The sequence below is a fragment of the Scyliorhinus torazame genome, chromosome 3 (genome assembly GCF_047496885.1).
Source record: "Scyliorhinus torazame isolate Kashiwa2021f chromosome 3, sScyTor2.1, whole genome shotgun sequence".
NCBI lineage: Eukaryota > Metazoa > Chordata > Chondrichthyes > Carcharhiniformes > Scyliorhinidae > Scyliorhinus > Scyliorhinus torazame.
This window is the reverse complement of record NC_092709.1, coordinates 279,640,802-279,662,120: the sequence shown is the minus strand read 5'-3', so window position 1 is coordinate 279,662,120 and position 21,319 is coordinate 279,640,802. Positions and strand designations below refer to the sequence as shown.

General features: G+C 51.0%; 1 protein-coding gene across 6 annotated transcripts in view; it reads left to right on the top strand.

Moving 5' to 3' along the window:
• Positions 1-21,319, top strand: part of rai14 (retinoic acid induced 14) — a 379,848-nt gene that overhangs the window by 218,861 nt on the left and 139,668 nt on the right. For 5 of the 6 annotated variants that reach the window (XM_072497306.1, XM_072497307.1, XM_072497310.1 and 2 more), the window contains one exon: positions 2,451-2,581. In XM_072497306.1, the coding sequence (XP_072353407.1) occupies positions 2,451-2,581 (131 nt within the window). Of the gene's footprint in view, positions 1-2,237; positions 2,257-2,450; positions 2,582-21,319 lie in introns of those variants that run through there. The other variant, XM_072497311.1, reaches the window with a different exon arrangement.

Below are 21,319 nucleotides of genomic sequence, written 5' to 3'. Positions count from 1 at the left end.
TTACAAGGAACTCTGTGATCAGATTGAACTAAAGTATCTGACTTTAAAGAGAAATGCCAAGGCTTAGAGAAATGGACGGATCGTGCAGAGACCTTCTTGTTCAGAGAGACTGTCAATCAAGAAAGATTTCAGTTGGAAGAAGAACGGGAAAAAAATGGGCTATATTATTATACCTGTTTGCGTGTGTTTTTTGAAACAAAAAAGTAGATTTACTGTGTGCATTTCTTAAAGGATAGTGAAAAGGTGAAAAATGAAACCATCTTGAAGTTGATGGGGTTTTTTTTTCTTGGGGGGAGGTGTCAAGAAATGGGTGTTTATCAGTAATGTCAGAGTGTGGGTGAAGCTGGGCTGTCTGTCAGCTTTTTACTTTCGTTTTAGGCTGTTTGCTGCAGGGTGTGTTTTAGTTACGTTTTCAGTGTTGGAGCTGAAGCCAGACCAAGCAGGTGTACTGCTGTTCTCTCTGCCATCAAAAGACTATCTCTTGATCATTTGGTGAATTCAGAATTATAAATGTTTTCAGTAGTGACTTTAACCTGATGTGTTTCTGGCTAAAGGTGTTTTTAAGTCGTATGGATATTAAAAAGAAAGCTGAAAGTATTGCTTAGTATTGTTGTCTTTGGGGGTTGTATTTGAATTGATGGTTGCTAAGATGTTCACTGTATGTTTTAAAAAGGTTAACTTGAGTTCATAGAATAAACATTGTTTTGCTTTATAAAACGCTTTTCCATTTCTGCTGTACCACACCTGTAGAGTGGGCCGTGTGCTCCCCATACCACAATTTATTAAAAGTTGTGGGTCAGGTGAACTCCTTGATACACTTTGGGGTTCTCTAAACCCTGGCCTGTAACACTGTCACTAGGTAAAAATCCTGGAACTCCTTCCCTAACAGCACTGTGAGTTCCCCTGCAACACATGGACTTCAGCAGTTAGAGAAGGCACTTTTCAAGACCCATTATAAATGGTGAATAAAAATACTGGTGTCGATGGCCAAATCCTGTGAAATAATTAAAAACTAGTATGTGGTAATACTGTAGGTAATAAAATCGTAAGTCATTTATCCACACAGAAGGGGGCCATTTGATCCATGGAGTCCATGCTAGCTCCCTGTGGAGAAATCCAGTCAGCCCCAATCCCCATTCAATTCCCATGGCTTGCAAAGTTCCCATCCAATTTGCTTTTGAAACCATTGATCATTTTTCCATCCCTTCATGGGCATGAGTGCCAAGTCATTCCCACTTGCTGTGTAAAACTGTGTTCCTCACGTTCCCTCTGCAAGTTTTGCCCAAAATCTTAAATCTGTGTTAACTGGTCCTTGTACCATCAGCCAATGGGAAGAGATTTTGCTCATCTACCTTTGCTGAACCTGCCATAATCATGTACACCTCTGTCATATCTCCCCACAATTTCCTTTCTCTCCAGGGAGAACAAGCTCAGCCTTTCCATCACAACCTTGTAAATAACCCCCCCCCCCAATCCCTGGAATCATTCCGGGAAATTTCCTCTGCACCCTCTCACAGGCTTTCACAACTTTAAATGCACTCTATGTAACTAGGACCAAACCAAAGGTTTACATAGCAAATTACATAGTAAATTAAGAGAAAATTGTGCGTAGCTGAAATTAAAACAGAAATGCTAGAAACACACAGGTCTGTCAGCATCTGTGGGGGAAAAGAAAACTACACCAATGTTTTGAGTGGGGCCGTTATTATTTCTGGTGAAGACTCGTGCACAAGATCTTCCCATATATGTCTTTTTCAGCTGCTGACCAACCTATAACTTATTCCAAACAGGCAACGTCCACATCTGTAATGGCATTTTAAAACCTCCATTAGGTCGCATGTGGTTCACTCCCAGGTGCAGGATCTATTAACGTGTCACATAATTCAGTTATATTCTAGAATTATTTTGTAGTTGTAGATATTGGATAATGCAAAATGCATACTGTGAAATCTGAACGAAAGACATAGTCTGACATTTGCAACGCATTTTCCTATTACGACTATCCAGACAGAGTTCTTTTTTAAAAATCAGGTTTTATATCTTGGAAGCAACCTTGCACAGAGATGCATTACGCTGCTCCCAAAGGATCAGTTCAGGCAGAGAGCCAGTCAATAGAGGCTGATGTCAGCAGTTTTTGCTGGTATTCGCGGTGCAGCATATGCAAACTGATGGATCTCGGACTAGTCCAGTTAAACGTTATGGAGAATGCCTTGCAAGACCTGAAATTCCTCTTTTGTCTAGACATGTGTGTCAACTGTAAGGTCTTTTCATTCAGCTACCTTTTCAAATTTTTGAAGCCTGGGAGGGAGCATCTAATATCTTTCACGGACGAGATTCTAATTCTGTGTTGACGTTGCTGTTTAATGCAATGCTTGTGTTTGAGCTGTTAAGCCCCACAAAATAAAAACCTACATCTCCGCACTCACCCTGTTTTTCTTTGTGCATTGCAGGCACATGAGTGGAACAAAAATGATGACCGACTACTGCAAGCTGTGGAGCATGGCGACACCGAGAAGGTGGCAGCCCTCCTGGGCAAAAAGGGGATCAGTCCCACCAAGCTGGACAACGAGGGCAAGTCTGCGTAAGTGAACCATAGACCAGCCCCTACTTTAGAGAAGACTGCTTGCAGAAAATTATTTTCTTAATTGTTATCTAGCTTGTTTGGGATTAATTCCTTTTTAAAATTATTCCATGTTTTAATTATAACAGCTGATAGTTACCGTACTAGTTCTGCATTATTGGATCTTAGTACAACTTCTGATGATTTGTTCTGCCCTGTGTGTTGGAAGATCCAAAAGGCAGGAGTTATTATGTCGATGGTGGAAATGCTGTTTAAAAGGAGTAATTCTCTTTTGGTTAGGACTGGATATTTACTGTATACAATAAACATGATGCTTCTATTGTTTCTAGTCTCAAAACTCCATTGAAAATTATCTTTGGTACATGACTGAGAAAAGAATAGCCTGCATCAGTGACACATTCTTTATTGCACATTGTGATAATCAGTTTTTGAAATTGATTATTTTACCCAAACTTGTTTTTGATTGACATTAATAACTCGCGTGAAATTTTATATGAAGTGTTTAGAAATTAATCTGAATTGTCAGTAATGTTACAATAAATGTACAATTCTTCAGAAATGCAATGTAGATTCTCAGAATATACTCTCACAAAATAGGTCATAAATCTATACCAATCTTCATATTTGTTGTGATTATCACAAGAACCGTTGCATTTTAAATCCATTATGCATGGTTAGTGGATTGCTAAACAAACTGTTTAAATGAACAGCTTTGGACAAGGCGCAGCTGTCTTTCACCCCTCCTTTTAAAAGGGCCTCCAGCTTTTTTCCTGGCACTGTGTAACCTCAGTTCATGAAAGTATAAACCAAGTTGAGGTAATATTTGAAACGTGTAATTGATCTCACCAAAATTACTGGTTTTGAGAGAATATAATTTCCTTGATGGCAAATGAGTTTCTTGAAAGTTATTGCATACAATACTTTAGGCTGCAGCGTCATCAGTGACATTAATTGGAATTTGAAAAGCTGTGCAGTTTTTCCCAGAGTTGCTGAACAAAACTCTTTCTTGAAAATTGTAGATGCCATTTTGATTTGGCACCTCGCATTCTTACACGTCACAGAATCAAAGGAAATGTAGTCACCTTTGGAATGCAAAAAAGGCATATTCATGACATGAATTTAAAGCATTAGAACTGGCCTGAGTGTTCCAGGGCCCAAGGAGAGAAAATCCATTGAAAATTACCACTCCAAAGTATTATCCAGTGACTTTTGCTGGAAAGTCTATGGCTGGAATTCTCTGGCCGTTCGCTGGCGGCGGGATTCCGTGGTCCTGCCTGCAGTGCATCCCCACCCATGGGTTTTCTGGCGGCGTGGGGTGGCTTCAATGGGAAATCCCATTGACAGCGGTGGGAGCAGAGAATCCTGCCGCCCAGCAAATAGCGTGTCACCTCCCACCGCAGAGAAACACGCGGCTGGGAGGCCGAAGAATCCCGCCCTATTTGTATCGATGGCAAGGCCGGATAAGATTCAGGTCAGAACCTTCCAAAGAAACTTGCAGCTCGCGCCACCAAGTCTCTTGTATGAAGAGTGGTCATTGGGGTGAGCTAGTGGTTAGCTGGTGGCACCCAAGGACCTAATGCTAAGTATCAGGAATGGAGAAAATTGGAGAGATAACATGTTCTTGGCAACAATAACAAATGATATATATATATATGGTGCCTTTAATCAAATGAAAGTCCCAAGGCATTTCACAGGAGTATTACAAAGCAAAGTATGACAGCGAGCTACAGTAGGAACTGTTTGACGGGCTGACCAAATACTTGGTCAAAGAGGTATGTTTTTAAGTAGAATTCCGAGCTCAAGAAGTGTAGGGAGGGGATCCCAGAGTTTGGGGCCTAGGCAATTGAGGCACAACCATGATGATTTTTTTTTTAAATTAAGGGGCAGTTTAACTTGGACAATCCACCTACCCTGCACATTTTTGGGTTGTGGGGTGAGACCCATGCAGACACAGGGAGAATGTGCAAACTCCACACAAACAGTGACCCAGTGCCAGAATCAAAACCAGGTCCTCTGCGCGGTGCGGTAGCAGTGCTAACCACTACGCCAAGGTGCCACTCTCGACCATGAATGATGAAACTGTTAGAATTGGGAATGCACAAGATGCCTGAATTAAGGAGTGCAAATATTTTGGAGGGTCGTAGGCTTGTGGAGATTACAGAAATAGGGAGGTGCAAAGTCATGGAGGGAATTGAAAACCGGGATGAGAATTTTAGAGTTAAGATGTTGTTTGACCGGGAGCCAATAAAGGTCATCAAGATCGGGCAACGAGACCTGTTGTGAGTTAAGACATGCGCAGCAGAATGTTGAATGATCTCAAGTTTACAGAGGGTGGAATGTGGGAAAACGGCCAGAAGTGCATTGTAATAGTCAAATCTAGAGAAAACAAAGGCAAGGAATGAGGGTTTCAACAGCAGATGAACTGAGACGGGGCAAAGTTGAGCAATGTTATAGAGGTGGAAAAAGGCAATCCTAAGAGATGGTGCGATTTGAAGTTTGAAGCTCGTCTTGGGATCAAATGGGACAATAATTTAAATGCTTGGTGACTTAAACGGACGTGTCTTGTTCCATTTGAGAGAACATAATGCTGTGTACAATTTGGCATCTTGCATAGATTAAGGTACCAGCTTATTTTTACAAAAAGTGTAATAATTGTGAAGAGTTTAACTGATTGGTTTGCTTTATAATCGTGGAAATGTGGAAATGTTTCTTTGGCCTTGTCTCAGTGACATATTTAGTTTTCAGAACCTAAACCCAGGTCTGCTAATCTAAAGTATCCAAAATATAAATTGAAATGGGAGTCAAGTTCAAATTTCCAGGCAAGTCACGCTGTAATGGTATTGCATAGGGATTTCATAGAATCACAGCATCACTACAGTGCAGAAGGAGGCCATTTGGCTCATGGAGTCTGCATCGACCCTTTGAAAGAACGCCCTAGTCCTGTAACCTAGTAACCCCACCTAGCCTTTTGGTTCTAAGCTTTCTCCAGATGAACATGGTGCAGCAATGAAATTACAAACCACAATGTCAACTTGTCGTATTGAGACCCTGGAACCCTCCCAAGAACTCTAAAACTTGGAACTTCTTAAAAATGTTATAAATATTTTTAAAGTTGAAGGAAAATCATGGGGCGGTGCAGGAGGACTAGTAAGAAGTGTGCGGCTGGTGAGATTATGTTCTATGAAAATATTGAATGTAATCCTATTTGTTTGGGTCTGTCAACGTGCAGACTGCTCTTTGAAAGGATTATTGCATATAATTTACCGGGGAGCTGCAAGTTTAGTCGATTTCTCAGTTTGGAGTATATTACCAAGGCGGTGAAATGTTTGCTGTGAGCTTGCACCTATGAGGAACTTGAATGATGCCGCTAAATTAAATTTCAAGACAAGTTTTATTTTCTATTCTACGAATATGGGCAAGAACTGGGTTCAGTAGCCTGGGAAGGAAAATAGTCTCATGTTCCGACTTACTTCTCCTTGTCCACTTGTTTTAATATTCACCAACACTGAGGGACATCAGTAGGATTGTTGTATAAAAATGAAAAACCATGGACATTAAGGAAATAGGGCGGCACGGTAGCACAGTGGTTAGCACAGTTGCTTCACAGGTCCAGGCTCCCATGTACGATTCCCAGCTTGGGTCACTGTCTGTGCGGAGTCTGCACGTTCTCCCCGTGTCTGCGTGGGTTTCCTCCGGGTGCCCCAGTTTCCTCCCTTAGTCCAAAGATGTGTAGGCCAGGTGGATTGGCCGTACTACATTGCCTTTAGTGTCAAAAAAGGTTGGGTGGGGTTACTGTGTTACGGGGATAGGTGGAGGTATGGGCTTATGTAGGATGCTCATTGCAAGGGCCGGTGCAGACTTGATGGGCCGAATGACCTCCTTCTGCACTGTAAATTCTATGATCATATGCCGAAGGGCTCCACAGTTTGTTTCTGTAAGTTATGCTTTAGTGCCTGCCAATTCCATAAATTGAAAAGAAAATAATGCCTTGGTTCTAAATTGACAATGGTTGTTAAGTTCATTAGCATGATCCCTTCTATTCCTACATTGACCTTTTGAGGCTGAAATATTCATCAGTTGTGTCCATAATCCTTGACGCGGTGGCACAGTGGTTAGCACTGCTGCTTCACAGTACTATGGACCTGGGTTCCATTCCAGCCTTAGATGACTGTGTGGAGATTGCACATTCTCCCTGTGTCAACATGGGTTTCCTCTGGGTCCCTGGTGACCTTCCACAGTCCAAAGATTTGCAGGTTTGATAGATTGGTAATACAAAATTTCCTCTGAATAGTGTGCAGGTTAGATGGGTTGGTTACGGGGATGGGGCAGGGGAGTGGGCTGAGGTAGGGTGCTCTCTTGGAGGGTTGCTGTAAACTTGATGGGCTGAATGGCCTTCTTTGCACTGTAGGGATTCTATGACTTCAGTACTAAGATTAATGCTGATCAGGAATAAAACATTAAGGAAGTGCAAGGTCAGCATACAGTTGTAATACCATTTCATTTCTAAGGGCGGAATTTTCTGTTTTTTTTCTTCTTGAGTGCTGGACCAGGCGAGACGAACGCTGTGCAGCTCACAGCTGTCTTTTATCGCCATATTGCCCAGAACGTTGAAGAAAAAAAACCCTGAAGCCGTGTCCCATGCCTTCATGCTGGCGGGAACCACATTATGTCAATGGTGTGGGGCAAGGACGGGTACAATCACGCTGAAAGATCTCGCCAGCGAGAATCCTTCTTTTGGCCTCTCACAGGAGTTTGCACCCGTGTCGCAAAGAACATAGGTCTCAAAAGCCCGGCCGAGTTTTCTTGAAGATGGAGACTCAGTGGTGGGCACTCCCATGTTGTTCTGCATCATTTTAAATTACTGACACAATCCATGGATCAATTTTGAGACCAGTCCCGATTCTCCGCTGGTCAGAGCACTAGTCTCCAGGACGGAGAATCCCAGTCTATGTCACTGTTGCTGTTCTTCCTGAACTCTGCTGTGTAGGTTAGAGGATTAACTTTAATAAGCATAATTTGTAAAGGATTGAAAGTTAGGCTCTTAAATTATGGATCATTAAAATGTTTATCTTTATGTTAAACTTTTCACTTTTAGACTCTAGTTGTAGAAATGTTTGCTAAGAAATTTATAAGTCACATGGATGAATGAGTAATCTAAATATCTGCTCTTGCTTGCATTGTACAGTGTGATTTATTATCGAAACATTTGACTTCAGCTGAGTAAATTATGGCTGCCTGATATACATTTTTTGTGTACCAGCATTAGTTTACTTCCATCTTCATTGTAATATTACATTGATTATTGGAATTCACATTTCCATGTGTTGTAAGTTAGGACTATTAATTTACATAGCCATAAAATGTACTTACCAATGTTCGTAACAAAACTGCAATTGATTCTTCGGTATCATAGTGAAGAACAAGATTTTGGACTCGGGAAAGGAGATTTGTATCTCACATTTACTTCACTGATTGAAGTATTTGGAAAATCTCTTCAATATTTCTGTTATATTTTCATCCAACATGCCATTTCTTTATTTACTCTGCTGTGTTGCTTTTATTGAAAATTTAACCCACTTGTATGCTGAAAATGTAAATTTTCAGAAATTTTGGGCGGGATTCTCTCAGCCCAGGCCGGACCGGCGAATCACCGGGCTGGGCGCGAATCACGCGACGCCGCCCCTACGCCGGTCCGCTGATTCTCCGGAGAGCGGAGAATCACCGCTATTGCCGCCGGCGTGCCGTCGGTCGGGGGCGGCTCTATGCGGCTCTCCTGGCAGTTCTCCGCCCGGGATGGGCCGAGCGGTGGTAGAAAAAAATCCGAGTTCTGCCGGCGCTGTCCACGTGTGGCCTTACCCAGCGGGACCTCGGCGTCCGTCCATCCGGGGGCGGCCTGGTAGGAGGAGGGGGTCCGACCCTGCGGGTGGGCCTCCGCTGTGGCCTGGCCCGCGATCAGGGCCTACCAATCGGCGGGCCGGCCTCTCGGGCTGAGGGCCTATTTTGCTCCGCGCCAGCCCCTGTAGCCCTACGCCATGTTGTGTCGGGCCGGCGCGCAGAAGGGAGCTGCTGAGCATGTGCGCAATCGCGCTGGTCGCACTGCACATGCGCGCATTGGCACCGGTCGCAATGCCCATCTCATGCCGGTATTGGCAGCAGGAATGGCGTGGGTCGCTCCAGTGCCGTGCTGGCTCCCTATAGGGGTCAGAATCGCTGCTCCTGGGGGCATATTGACGCTGTCGTGAAACGTGACGCCGTTTACGACGGTGTCAACACTTAACCTCAGGATCAGAGAATCCCGCCCATTATTTTTTTATTTTTCCAATACGGGGTTAATCCACCTAATCTGCACATCGTTTTGGATATGGGGGGCGAGACCCACGCAGACACTGGGAGAATGTGCAAACTCCACACATACAGGGCGCGATTCTTCACTCCCACGCCGAAGTGGCCGCGCCGTCGTGAACGCCGTCGAGGTTCACGACGGCGCGGAACGTCCCCGATCCCGACCGTTTCAGGGCCCGAAAAAGGGCTAGGATCGGGGCCGCGAGAACCTCGGGGGGGCGTTCTGCGAAGGCCGCGTTGTCACCATGCAACGCCCGAATGACGCACCGCTGCGTCATAAATTGCGTGAACCGCGCACAGAGGACCCGGAGGAGAAGAGAGGAGATGGCTGAGCCCCGAAGAGCCTCACCGAGGTTCCGGGATACGGACCTGGACACCCTGGTAGATGAGGTGGAGCGGAGAAGGGACACCCTCTGCCCAAGACGTGGACATCGCCAGCCATCCAGCGCGGTGAGGCACGGCTGGCGGGAGGTGGGCACTGCAGTCAGTGCTGTGGGGCAGACCCCCCGGACGGGGGAGCAGTGCCGCAAGAAGCTGCACGACCTCACCCGGGCTGCCAGGATAAGGGCCATGAGGGTGCCCCCAGGCTCCCCGCCCCCCCGGGCACGGGGGAGGAAGTGGGGTTGGGGGGGGGGGGCGTTGGGAGTGTTGGGGGGGACTGGGGCATCAGGGGCGATGTTGGGGGGGGTCAGGGGGTTTGGGGGGGTCACGGTGCCCAACTATCTACTCGACCCACATGAGCCCCGGGACCCCCCTGGAGCGAAGCCATGGCGTGCTGTCTCCTGAACCAGCAACAATGTTGTCAATATCTGCATGCCCTGATGATACCCGCCTAATGGTGATGCTTTATCCATTAGCCAGATGCCCCCACCCCCCCCAGGACAAGACAGCGTATAACCAGCGGGAGCGCATGAGAACCGGAGGGGGTTCTCCAGTCCTGCACCCCCTAACCATTCACGAGCAGAGGGCCCTGGACCTCGCTGGGGGATCCGCCACCCGGGAGATCGCGCCATGCCAGGTCGGAGGCGCAGAAGCAAGTGAGAGAACCCTGCATGTCCTCCCCACCCCCAACCCGTCATCGCCCCAGATCCCATCCCCCCTCACACTCCGGCCACTGCACCCCAGATCCCATCCCCCCTCACACTCTGGCCACTGCACCCCAGATCCCATCCCCCCTCACACTGTGCACCCACCATCACCATACACCCGGGCCACCGTGTCTAACGAACCCTGAATCTTTTATGTTCCCCAGGGCCATCGGCCAAACCTTCAGGGACGTCTCGCCCAGGAAGCAGCGCAACGCCACCCACCGCAATGGCACCCAGGGACGCACGCCAGAGGTTGGCAGTTGGTCGGACAGGAGGGCAGACCTCACAGTCTGGGACACAGGACCGGGACGCTGAGACCTCCGGGACAGACATTAGTCAGGGGCACAGGGTGGACAGTAATGCCGAAGCCCACATCACGGCCACGCACTCGCTGGATCGAACTGGAGGTCAAGACGACATGTCTCGCATGGAGCTTGCGCCGGGCCATGAGGGGGACCAGTCCACACCAGACATCTTGACGGACGATGACCTCGAGCTAGCGGCACTGCTGTCTCCCACACCGTCCACCATCGCAGAGACACTCATCTCAGTTGGGCAGATAAGTGATGAGGCTCCCGGGTCACAGTCTGGTGCGCACCCCACAGCCGAGCCGGTACAGCAGGTGGAGTTTGGAACAGCCGAGGGGCTGGACGGTCGGAGGGCAGCCCAGGCCCAGCAACCAGCTGCCACCCAGACGGTTCCCGGGTTCCTGGATGTAATTGACCCACCCAGACAACCGATGCGTATGGACACCCAGGGACTGAGTAACGGGATGAGGGCCATCTTCCAGGACCTGCACACGCAGCTGGAGGAGTCTATCCGCGTCCAGGAGCAGGGAGTGGTGCCGCTCGTCGCAGCCACCCAAGCCGACACCGCACGTGTGGCGTCCGCGGTGAAGGCAATGGGTGAAGGGGTTTTGGCCATGAGTCAGGTTCTGCAAGGCGTTGGGCTTCACGTGCACGGGTCATCCATGGCCCAGGAGAGGGCTGCCCTCTCACAGGTAGCCATGCGCCAGAGCCAACAGGACATTGCCGCCGCTCTCGGGGCCCTGGCTGAGTCTCACCATGCCATGGCCCGGTCCCAGCAAGCGATGGCTCAGTACCAGCAGTCGGTTGCGGAGAGCATAGACCACCTGGCGCACGTGATGGATAGCGTCGCGCACTCACAGGTCGAGATCGCACAGACCTTGGCAGGAATGTGGCACTCCCTGGGCCCCGTCTCGGCGAACATTCGGACCGTGGTCGATACCGCTGCAGGCCTCCAGGACTGGCAGTGCCAGGTGTCGGGGGTGCGACGGGCATGTCTCCAAGCGCATCTCCATCCCACAGTGAGGCCCGTGGGCCACCGGGCCCCCCGAGGGAGGAGCAGGTTCTGGGGCCCGTCCCGGTAGCTCCACCTAGGGACGTCCCGGTACACTCGGCCTCCCCCCGTTCCGTCCCTGGCGCATCTGGTGGGGAGCGGGCAGGTCAGGGTGGCACCATGCCATCCAGCATGCCCGCAGAGCAGCCTGGCCCATCGAAGCCGGGCCGCCCCAGGAAACGCATGCCGAAGGGGAGCCATGTCGAAGGGCGTGATTCACAGCAGTCCACCTCCACTCCTGCTGTACCATCTGGGAACACACCTAGACGTAGTGGTAGGGCCCGTAAGGCAAAGTCATTAGGCACGTAAGAAGTTGGCACGGGTGCAGGGCACAGTTTAATTGTAGGGGGTAGGGCACCTATGTTCACCACACGAATAAACGCAGTGTTAAATCTGACTTGTAAGACTGTGTGCTATGTCCGGTGCCAGGGGGCTCGGGAGGGTGCCCGATTGGCGTCGTGGTATACGAGCCGTTCAAGGTCTGTTCCGGATGTGGTGACCCCCCCCTGTCCCCCCCGTCCCCCCATAATCGGACACCGTTGTCCTCGGTACACCCCACGGGCATGTGGTGAAATATCCGTCACGAAGGCTGTGACCACCGGAGTGCATGGTTCAGCTATAGCCATGAGTCAGACCTCGGCTGGCGAATCTGAGGCACACAGCTCATCGCAGAGCGGGCCGTCATCATTCAACATGGCAGTGTTCACACCCGCTTACCCAATCATCAATGTTGTGCAATCCCGTAGTGCCGCAGTGGTAAGGTGATGTGGAATTGTTGCCGTGAATGCGGTGCCGGGGGGGGGTTGCCCGTGTACAGGAGTGACGGTGCAAGTGTTCAGCGAATCCCACCCCCCACAGTGCGTGAACCGTGCGGCCACCAACGCGTTGCGTGCCCGCTGTCCCCGGCGGTGCCATCGCGCAGCCTCCTGGGCGTAACGAGCAGCTGGCCAGTGTCTGTGTCCTGCGCCCCTCCCCCCACCCTGATGCGCCTCCTCCTCCGCATCCTCCTCTTCCCCATCCCCCTCGTTTGCGTTGGCTCCGGTGCCGTGGGGTCCTCCCTCCGGCTCCTCCACCAGGTCATCTCCCCTCTGCATGGCAATGTTGTGCAGCGCACAGCAGACCACAACTATGCGACCGACCCTGTCGGGCCGGTACTGCAGGGCCCCTCCTGATCGGTCCAGGCATCTGAAGCGCATCTTCAGCAGCCCGAAGCACCGCTCCACCACACCCCTGGTTGCTGCATGTGCCTCGTTGTATAGGCTCTCCGCATTGGTGTGAGGCCTCCGTATTGGCGTCAGCAGCCATGACCTCAATGGATAGCCCTTGTCGCCCAGCAACCAGCCCCTCAGCCGGTGGGGGGCATCCATCGAACATTGCGGGGATGAACGACTGTGCCAGAATGTAGGTGTCATGCACACTGCCGGGGTACTTTGCACACACGTGCATGATCTTCATGTGGGGGTCGCACACCACCTGAATGTTCATGGAGTATGTGCCCTTTCTGTTCATGAACACTTCCCTGCTGTCTGCAGGTGGGCGCATGGGGACGTGCACACCATCGATGACACCCTGGACCATCGGTATCCCGGCCACCTTGGCGAATGCACGTGCCCGTGCTTCCTGCTGTGCTCGGTCCTCGGGGAATTGAATGTACCTGTCCGCGATGGCGTACAAGGCGTCGGTGACGGCCCCGATGCACCTGTGGATCGATGCCTGTGATATCCTGGAGAGGTCCCCGCTCGGCGCCTGGAAGGAACCGGTCGCATAGAAGTTTAGGGCCACCGTCACCTTGACGGAGACTGGTATCGCGAGTCCTCCTCCCATTCCACGTGGTGCGAGGTGCGCCACGAGCTGGCATATATGTGTGACCGTCTCCCTGCTGAACCATAGTCTCCTCCTGCATGTGATGTCCGGTCGGGCCTCGAACGACATTCTGTCACGGTACACCCTCGGCCTTGCTGGATGCCTGTGGCGCCCTGGCACCACCATCAGTGGATCCTCCTGCTCCTCCTCCTCCTCCTGCTCCCCCCCAAGCACTTCCCCTGCATTCTGGCGGTCAATGTTCCCCTCGGCATCCCCCTATACATTCGGGTCCTGAGCGCCTGCGGCCTGCGCGGCGACGACGGGCCACTCCGCGGCCATCCCCTCTGCTACACCGGCAACCACTGCATCTGCAGCCACTGTGGGCCGTCCGACTCTACGCTGCCGGATGGCAAACTCCAGAGCTGCTGCTCCAACCACGGCAGTGAACATCGCTGTCTGGTTGGCATACATGGTGACCTGCAGGAGGATGGTGGGGGGCAGAGAAACGACATGTTACACGGAGGTTCTTCCACACCTTGTCAGCCGGGCTGCATGGGATCCCTGTGTGCCCCGGTGGCCTGGTCGCGCTGCAGATACACAGACAGCAGAACACCTGGTCACTGTCTGCGCCCAACGGTCAGTTCACACCGTACTGCTCACCAGTGTGCCAGTCGCCTGTGCCCATCAGCCGCACGCACCCTGCGGCCGTGTCCTCGTCACCGTCCCGCCATATCAGGGCGGCTGACATGTGGCATCCGCGGATGGACGATACCATCCACACTCTCCCTCACCCCCCCTCCCACCTGCACACTCTCCCTCACCCCCCTCCCACCTGCACACTCTCCCTCACCCCCCCCCACCTGCACACTCTCCCGCCCCCCCTCCCACCTGCACACTCTCCCTCACCCCCCTCACCTGCAGACTCTCCCTCATCCCCCCCACCTGCACACTCTCCCGCCCCCCCCTCCCACCTGCACACTCCCTCACCACCCCTCCCACCTGCACACTCTCCCGCACCCCCCCCACCTGCACACTCTCCCGCCCCCCCTCCCACCTGCACACTCTCCCTCATCCTCCCCCACCTGCACACTCTCCCGCACCCCCCTCCCACCTGCACACTCTCCCACCCCCCCTCCCACCTGCACACTCTCCCTCACCCCCCCTCCCACCTGCACACTCTCCCGCACCCCCCCTCCCACCTGCACACTCTCCCGCACCTCCCCCCCCCACCTGCACACTCTCCCGCACCCCCCCTCCCACCTGCACACTCTCCCGCACCTCCCCCCCCCACCTGCACACTCTCCCGCACCCCCCCTCCCACCTGCACACTCTCCCGCACCCCCCCCCCCCCTCCCACCTGCACACTCTCCCGCACCCCCCCCCCCCCCTCCCTTTGGCCGCAGCCTTCTCGGGGAAGCCGACCCGGTCTCCAGGAGCTGCGGAACCGTCCGCTCACCTCCTCACTGCTCAGCGTCAGCCAGCATGACTGGCTGACGACTTTAAACAGCAGGTGTGAACGGCGACGGCGTGAACTGGGGTCACGCCGTCGGGACGTCGGCCCATCCGGGCCTGAGAATAGCAGGGGTGCCGGAGAATCGCCGTTTTGGGTGTCTCGGGCGATTCTCCAGCCTGCGGCCCGCAAAACTCGACCGTGCCGTTCCCGCCGCTTAGGAGAATCGCGGGAGGGCGTCGGAGCGGCGTTGCGGCAAATTCTGGCGGCCCAGGCGATTCTCCCAACCGGCGTGGGAGTGGAGAATCGCGCCCATAGTGTCCCGGGCCAGGATCGAACCCAGGTCCTCGACTGAGGCAGCAATGCCAACCACTATGCCACCATGTCGCTCTTAAATTTTCAGAAATCATTTTTAAAAACACTCTTTATTTCCTACATTTCCGGTAAGAAGATGGCTGTTCTTCTGAAACCCCCCGCCTGGCACCGGCACATCCCGAGGGAACGGCAGAATGGGGTGGCACAGCGAAGCCGGTAACACCGGTAAGTCAGCCGGGGCCCTCAGGCGACAGGCCCTCCAGAGGACTTCCGCCCAGGGCATCAAAAGCCACAGGGCGCGATACACAGCAGGCTGCCTCCACCTCTAGCATGCATCCTGAGGACACACCTAGAGGCAGCACTAGGCCACATAAGATCAAGGAGCACTGAGTGGGCACAGTGGAGCACTGGGTGGGTGGGTGGGTGGGGGGTCGCTGTGTGTAGCTAGGGAAAATGGAAATGTCCAATGTTCATAATTAAAACATGATACATATGCAGCCTCTGTTACGATAATCTTCACAGCAGGCTTAACCACCCCCCCAGGCACAGGGGTCCAAGATCAAATGCCCCTGATGCAGACTCCGTTCAGAAGATGGGTGTGAAAGACAGGAGTCCGACTATGGCATAAACTGAGGAGCACCAGAGCTTACCTCACAGCGAGTTATCACTCTCCTACCTTGTATATTGACCCGCTGACAGTGCCAAAACAGGACCATCACCCTGGGGTAATGTTATACTGACCCAGGGGTAATGTTACACTGACCCTGGAAGCGGGGAACAAGGTAGTCGTTGGTGCAGGAGAGTCAGAGAATGGGGGGGTGCGGGTAAGAGGAGGAGGAAGGGGAATGAGAGGGTGGAAGAAGGGGAATGGGGAGGGAGGGGTGAGCTGGCAGACGATGCCTCATGCTATGAGAATCGGGTGAGGATGAGGGCTTCCCTATTCCTCTGGCCATGTCAGAATCTTGCCGCCGCCAGTCCTCCATCCTCCAGCTCCTCCTTCAGGTCCTCCCCAGGCTTTTCCATCCCATCCAGTTCTGCCTCATCCAGCATGTCACCCATAATGTGCCAGTTGTGGAGTGCAGAGCAGACCACCATAAAGCGGGAGACCCTCTGGGGGGTGTATTGTAGCGCACCACTAGAGCAGTTTGTGTGAAAGCACGAGAGCATCGGAACAGCATTTTGAGCAGTCCGGCGCACCACTTAATGACAGCGCGGAGGGCAGCATGGGCCTTGTTGTATCGGATCTTCGCCTCGATCTGTAGGCATGTAATTACCTGGGACCTCTGCGGGTACCCCTTATCTCCCAAGAGCCAACCGGTAATCCTGGGGTGGTCCTCAGAAGACACCTGGAATCTCAGTGACCCAGGATTAGCTGCCATGCACACTCCCTGGGAAGCATGCACGCGTGCATGATCTGGAGTGGTGGTCGCACAAGAGTTGAACATTTAGGGAGCGAAACCCCTTCCTGTTAATGAAGGGCACTCTCTGATGCCCAGATGCACGCAAGGCTACATACATGCCATCAATTACCTCCTGGACCTGGGCATACTGCCGACAACGGAGAATCTTGCAGCCCAGGCATCCTAGACTAGGTCCAGCTTAAAGTTGATAAAATCTGATGCCCTGGCATACAGGCCTGTGTGACTTCACGGATGTCCTTGTGGGTGTACCTTGTGAAATGCCGCACAGGTCCCCACTCATCCCTGGGATGAATCACTGGCATTGAGGTTCAGGGCTGTGGTGATCTGTGCCACCGGCAGTGGATGTCTTCTTCCTCCATGGAGTGCCAAGTCTGCCAGGACATGGCGCAGGTGCCACACTATGTCTTTGTTTAGACAGAATCTTCTGTGGCACATGCTGTCTGTCATCTCCTCAAAAGACTGATGGCGCCTGTACACCTTGGGCCATTGCTAGCATCCCCCTCTGGGTTTCTCCTTGGCCTTATGGTGGTCGGGTCTTCTGGGTGTGCAGGGGCCCCCTGCACATAGGGGGCCGCCTCTAGCTTGCATCGACACTCCTGCCTTTTCCGACGTTTGGTCACCTGGGCTGCCACCAGCACCATGAGGACATCCTCTGTGGGACCGACACCACCATCCGTTTTTGTTTCTGTAAGGAATTGGGGGAGAGGGATCGACAATCAGTTGGGGCTTCCAGCCCGGGACTCTCAAATTCTCCAAGCCTCTCCCACCCGTAGTGGTTTCAGATAGCCATCCAACAAGCCAGGTATGCTAGAGAACCTCACTCTGCACACTCATCCCAGACCCCTGCCAGAAACATTAGGGAGACCGTGCTCAGGTGCCCTCCCCGATCCACACACTCACGCTTTAGTCGCAAGGAAATTCCAAGTGCTGAAGCTCAGCTTGTGTTTGATGGTTCGTTGCTGCCTGTATGGTGCTGACAATTCGAGAGGTCAGACAAACTGTTGAGGCTTCAAAATTTGATTGAAATGCAATGCAATAATCATTGTCTGAGACATGGCACGTTTACCCTCGAGAAGCCACTTGAAAATATTTTATTTATCAAGTGGTCAACAGTATCAAAGATTTGAAAATCAATTACGTAACATTCCACATATCACATTAACCATTAGTCAGTAAGTAAAGTCACCATAGTCCCAGATGACCTTAGGTTGCTTTCCTTTTGAGGGGGATTGATGACTCGTGATGATTTAACTTGAGGATCACCACGTCTCGGGCAAGGGGTAAGGTTGAGAAGGCAGAGCCTGCATGAATAACCTCAGCCAGTACGGGAATTGAACTTGCGCTGTTGGCCTTGTTCTGCGTCACATACCAGCTATCCAGCCAACTGAGCTAATCATTAAACAGCAAGGAAACATCACCGTTCCATATTGGTACTTTTACAAGTCTATATCAGCTCATTAAAAAATCCAAACACACTGCATCACCCCTCGCAGGTTCCTCAGTAGTAACGGACGGTCCAGAAATTTATTGTAGAAATGATCTGTCCATCAATGTGCGACCTGTTCCACATATCAGTGCCATTCTCCATCCAGGAGCAGAAGCTGTGCAGGCTCTCCCACACCGCCCAATCTTACTGGAAGCAAATACTGGCATCCACATATTCCACTGGCGCTCAAGATGCAGTTGAACATCACACCAGCGGCAAATACATCAGCAATCTGCGAAGGCATTTCTTCAACGGCATCATCAGGTTGCCCATTTGGATAAATGTCACGCATCAGGTCCTGCAGCATCATCTTGCTTCAAACTGGAAAGCCTTCTGGACTTGCTTCCTCTGAGCCCGGTGTTCCAGGACCGAGGTATCCTCGAAAAAATTGTCCTTCTTACCAGCTACAGAACAGGAAAGAAACAGCAACAGCAGCCTCCAGGCATCTGCAGTCACAAGCTACAAACACAACCTGCAGCTGTGAAGTCCTCTCATAACTAACAAGGCCAATTCCTTATTAGCAATAACCTTCAGCTGTGAAGCTAGAGGCTGCTCACAGTCAAAGGGAGTTAAAGTGACCATCAGCATATTATCAAGAACAAGGGTCTGTCCTGGGGATGTGGGGAAGTGTTTGGTAGGACAGACAGGCAGCAACTGTATGGTTATCCACAATAATTAAAGATGGCTTGAAGGCCTCACAGATGGAAATGGCGACTCGCCTCTTCAGTTCCCCTCAGCAGCTGCTGCACCAGCCTGCTTTATTTTTCGCTGTGGAGCCAGTTAATTCCCTTGAGGACGTTACATTCAACTTCAATCTCACTAATAATATGGAAATTATTACAAATTGGGGTTAATGATATGCTTGCCATATTTGGGCGAGATCTGGAACTCGCCATAGGGAGTGGACCAGGTAGATAGGGCTTGAATCTCGATTTTTGTCGTTTCCCGCTACTTAACCGGCATACACAGATCTGTGTCGGGCACAACACAGTGGTTAAATCGCCCCCATCATAAAGTTAAAAATGTAAAATAGAAACTACAGAAAGTAAAAGAATGCAGAAATAAGACTGAAGAACACAGAGACTATTCAGGATGATGAACTGAACAAAAGCATGGTGTTGATTTGGATTTGGGTTTATTGTCATGTGTACCAAGGTACAGTGAAAAGTATTGTTCTGCGTATGTCCAGACAGATCATAGAATTTATCATAGAATTTACAGTGCAGATCATTCCATACATGAAAAAACATAGGACATACAATAGATATATAATGTATAGACATAGACATCGGGTGAAGCATATGGAGTGTAGTACTACTCAGTAGAGAAACTGTGCGGAGAGATCAGTTTAGTCCATAAGAGGGTCATTCAAGAATGTGGTAATAGCGAGAAGAAACTGGTTTTGAACCTCTTAGTGTGTGTGTTCTCAGACTTTTGTATCTCCTGCCCGATGAAAGAGGTTGGAAGAGAGACTAACCCTTGTGGGTGAGGTCTTTGATTATGGAGTCAATGGATTGGAGGCGGGTTCGCACGATGGACTGGACTGTGCTTACGACTCTCGATTTTAAAGTAGTTATGCCTGTTGACAATTTTGCATCAGTATAGCAATGAACCTGTGTCAGACATTTCAAAAGCATTTCTGTAATGGCCAATTTATCTGCTCCATGTCCAATTTCAGAAAAATAGCCAGTCACGAAGGATACAATTCCTTGGCGCTGCCAACAGCCTAAATGCTCAAGGTTAATCTTTAATGAATCTTATTGCTGTAATCAATTTTACACCACGTGGACTGTGTAACTCCAACGTCGATGTATGCTAAACTAAGATGCAATAGCATCTCATTGATGGGTGGTTATAGTTTCAGGGAGTTAGATAGGTGCTCTCTCTACATCAATTCACACCAGACTGCAAATGGTGAATGTAATCTGCAGGCTAAGTATGAGGGCTAGCTCCAAATGTGCAATTGGGAGGATATTTTGATTATTGATGGGTGTTAGGAGTTGTTTAATCCTGAAAGTATGTGTTTTGAAGAAATGAAATTTAATAATGTAAAATACGATAAAGAAAAAATGAACCTGAACTTCTTTAATGCCCATCACAACCTCAGCATCCAAAGTGCTTTACAGCCAAACAAGCACTCGTGTCAAGCAGTCACTCTTGTAATGTCGGGAAGTGACACAACCAATTTAGACACAGTCGGGTCCCACAGCAACAAGATGACTTGTTTTAGTGATGTTGCTGGGGATGATTACTAGCCAGGACATAAGGGAGACCTCCTCCACTATTTGTCATACGGTGCCTGGATTCCTTTGTGGGATGCCAGAAGAGGCCTTGGTTTATCGTCTTATCCAAAAGATGTCGCCTTTAACAATACATCACTCCCTCAGTGTGGTATTAAATTGTCAGCCTGGACCATGTGCCTGAAAATGAAGAGTGAACCCAGGAGCTTCAAACCCAAATTGCAAACACTGGGGACCAGGGCCATAAGGATAAATATAACGAAGTTTCCCATTGGGTGGAAAATATGTGATATTGAATTTTGGAGAGAGGAGAAACATTTGAATCATTCAAGAAGCTGGGGCAGGATTCTCCGACCTCCCGCCAGGTGGAGAATCGCTGGGGGGCAGCGTGAATCCCGCCCCTGCCGGCTGCCGAATTCTCTGGTGCCGGGGATTTGGCAGGGGTGGGAATCACGCCGCGCCGGTCGGCGGCCGCTAGCCGCGGCCTCCCCGGCAATTCTCCGGCACATGATGGGCCGAGTGGCCGCCTGTTTTTTTTGCCGGTCCCACTGACGTAAATTAGAGTAGGTCTTACTGGCGGGACCTGGTGGCGCGGGCGGCCTCCGGTGTCCTCGGGGGGGGCGCGGGTGGATCTGACCCCAGGAGGTGCCCCCACGGTGGCCTGGCCTGCGATCGGGGCCCACCGATCCGCCGGCGGGCCTGTGCCGTGGGGGCACTCTATTGTTCCGCGTCGGCCGCTATGGTCCTCCGCCATGGCCGACGTGGAGATGAACCCCCCACTGTGCATGCGCTGGGATGTCGCCAGCACACGCTGGCGCTCCCGCGCATGTGCCAACTCGCGCCAGCCGGCGGAGGACCTTCGGCGCCAGTTGGCATGGCGCAAAACCCCTTCCACACCTTTGGGGCGTCCCGACGCCGGAGTGGTTCATGCCACTCCTCGGCGCCGTGATCCCCCGCCCTGCCGGGTAGGGGAGAATCCCGCCCCAGGTGACTATTGCAATGAGACAATTTTATCGTCCTCCAGGATATAATAATGAAGATGTACCAACCTTTCTCAACCATAATTATTTTGTGATTATGATTTGATTTGTGATTGTTGCTAATCTAAATAAAATCAAAAAGATGATGTGCTGGAAAAACTCAGCAGGTCTGGCAGCATCTGTGGAGATGGGAACAGAGCTAACATTTCAAGTCCAATATGACTTCTTCAAACTCTCCTTCAGTTCGAAAGAAG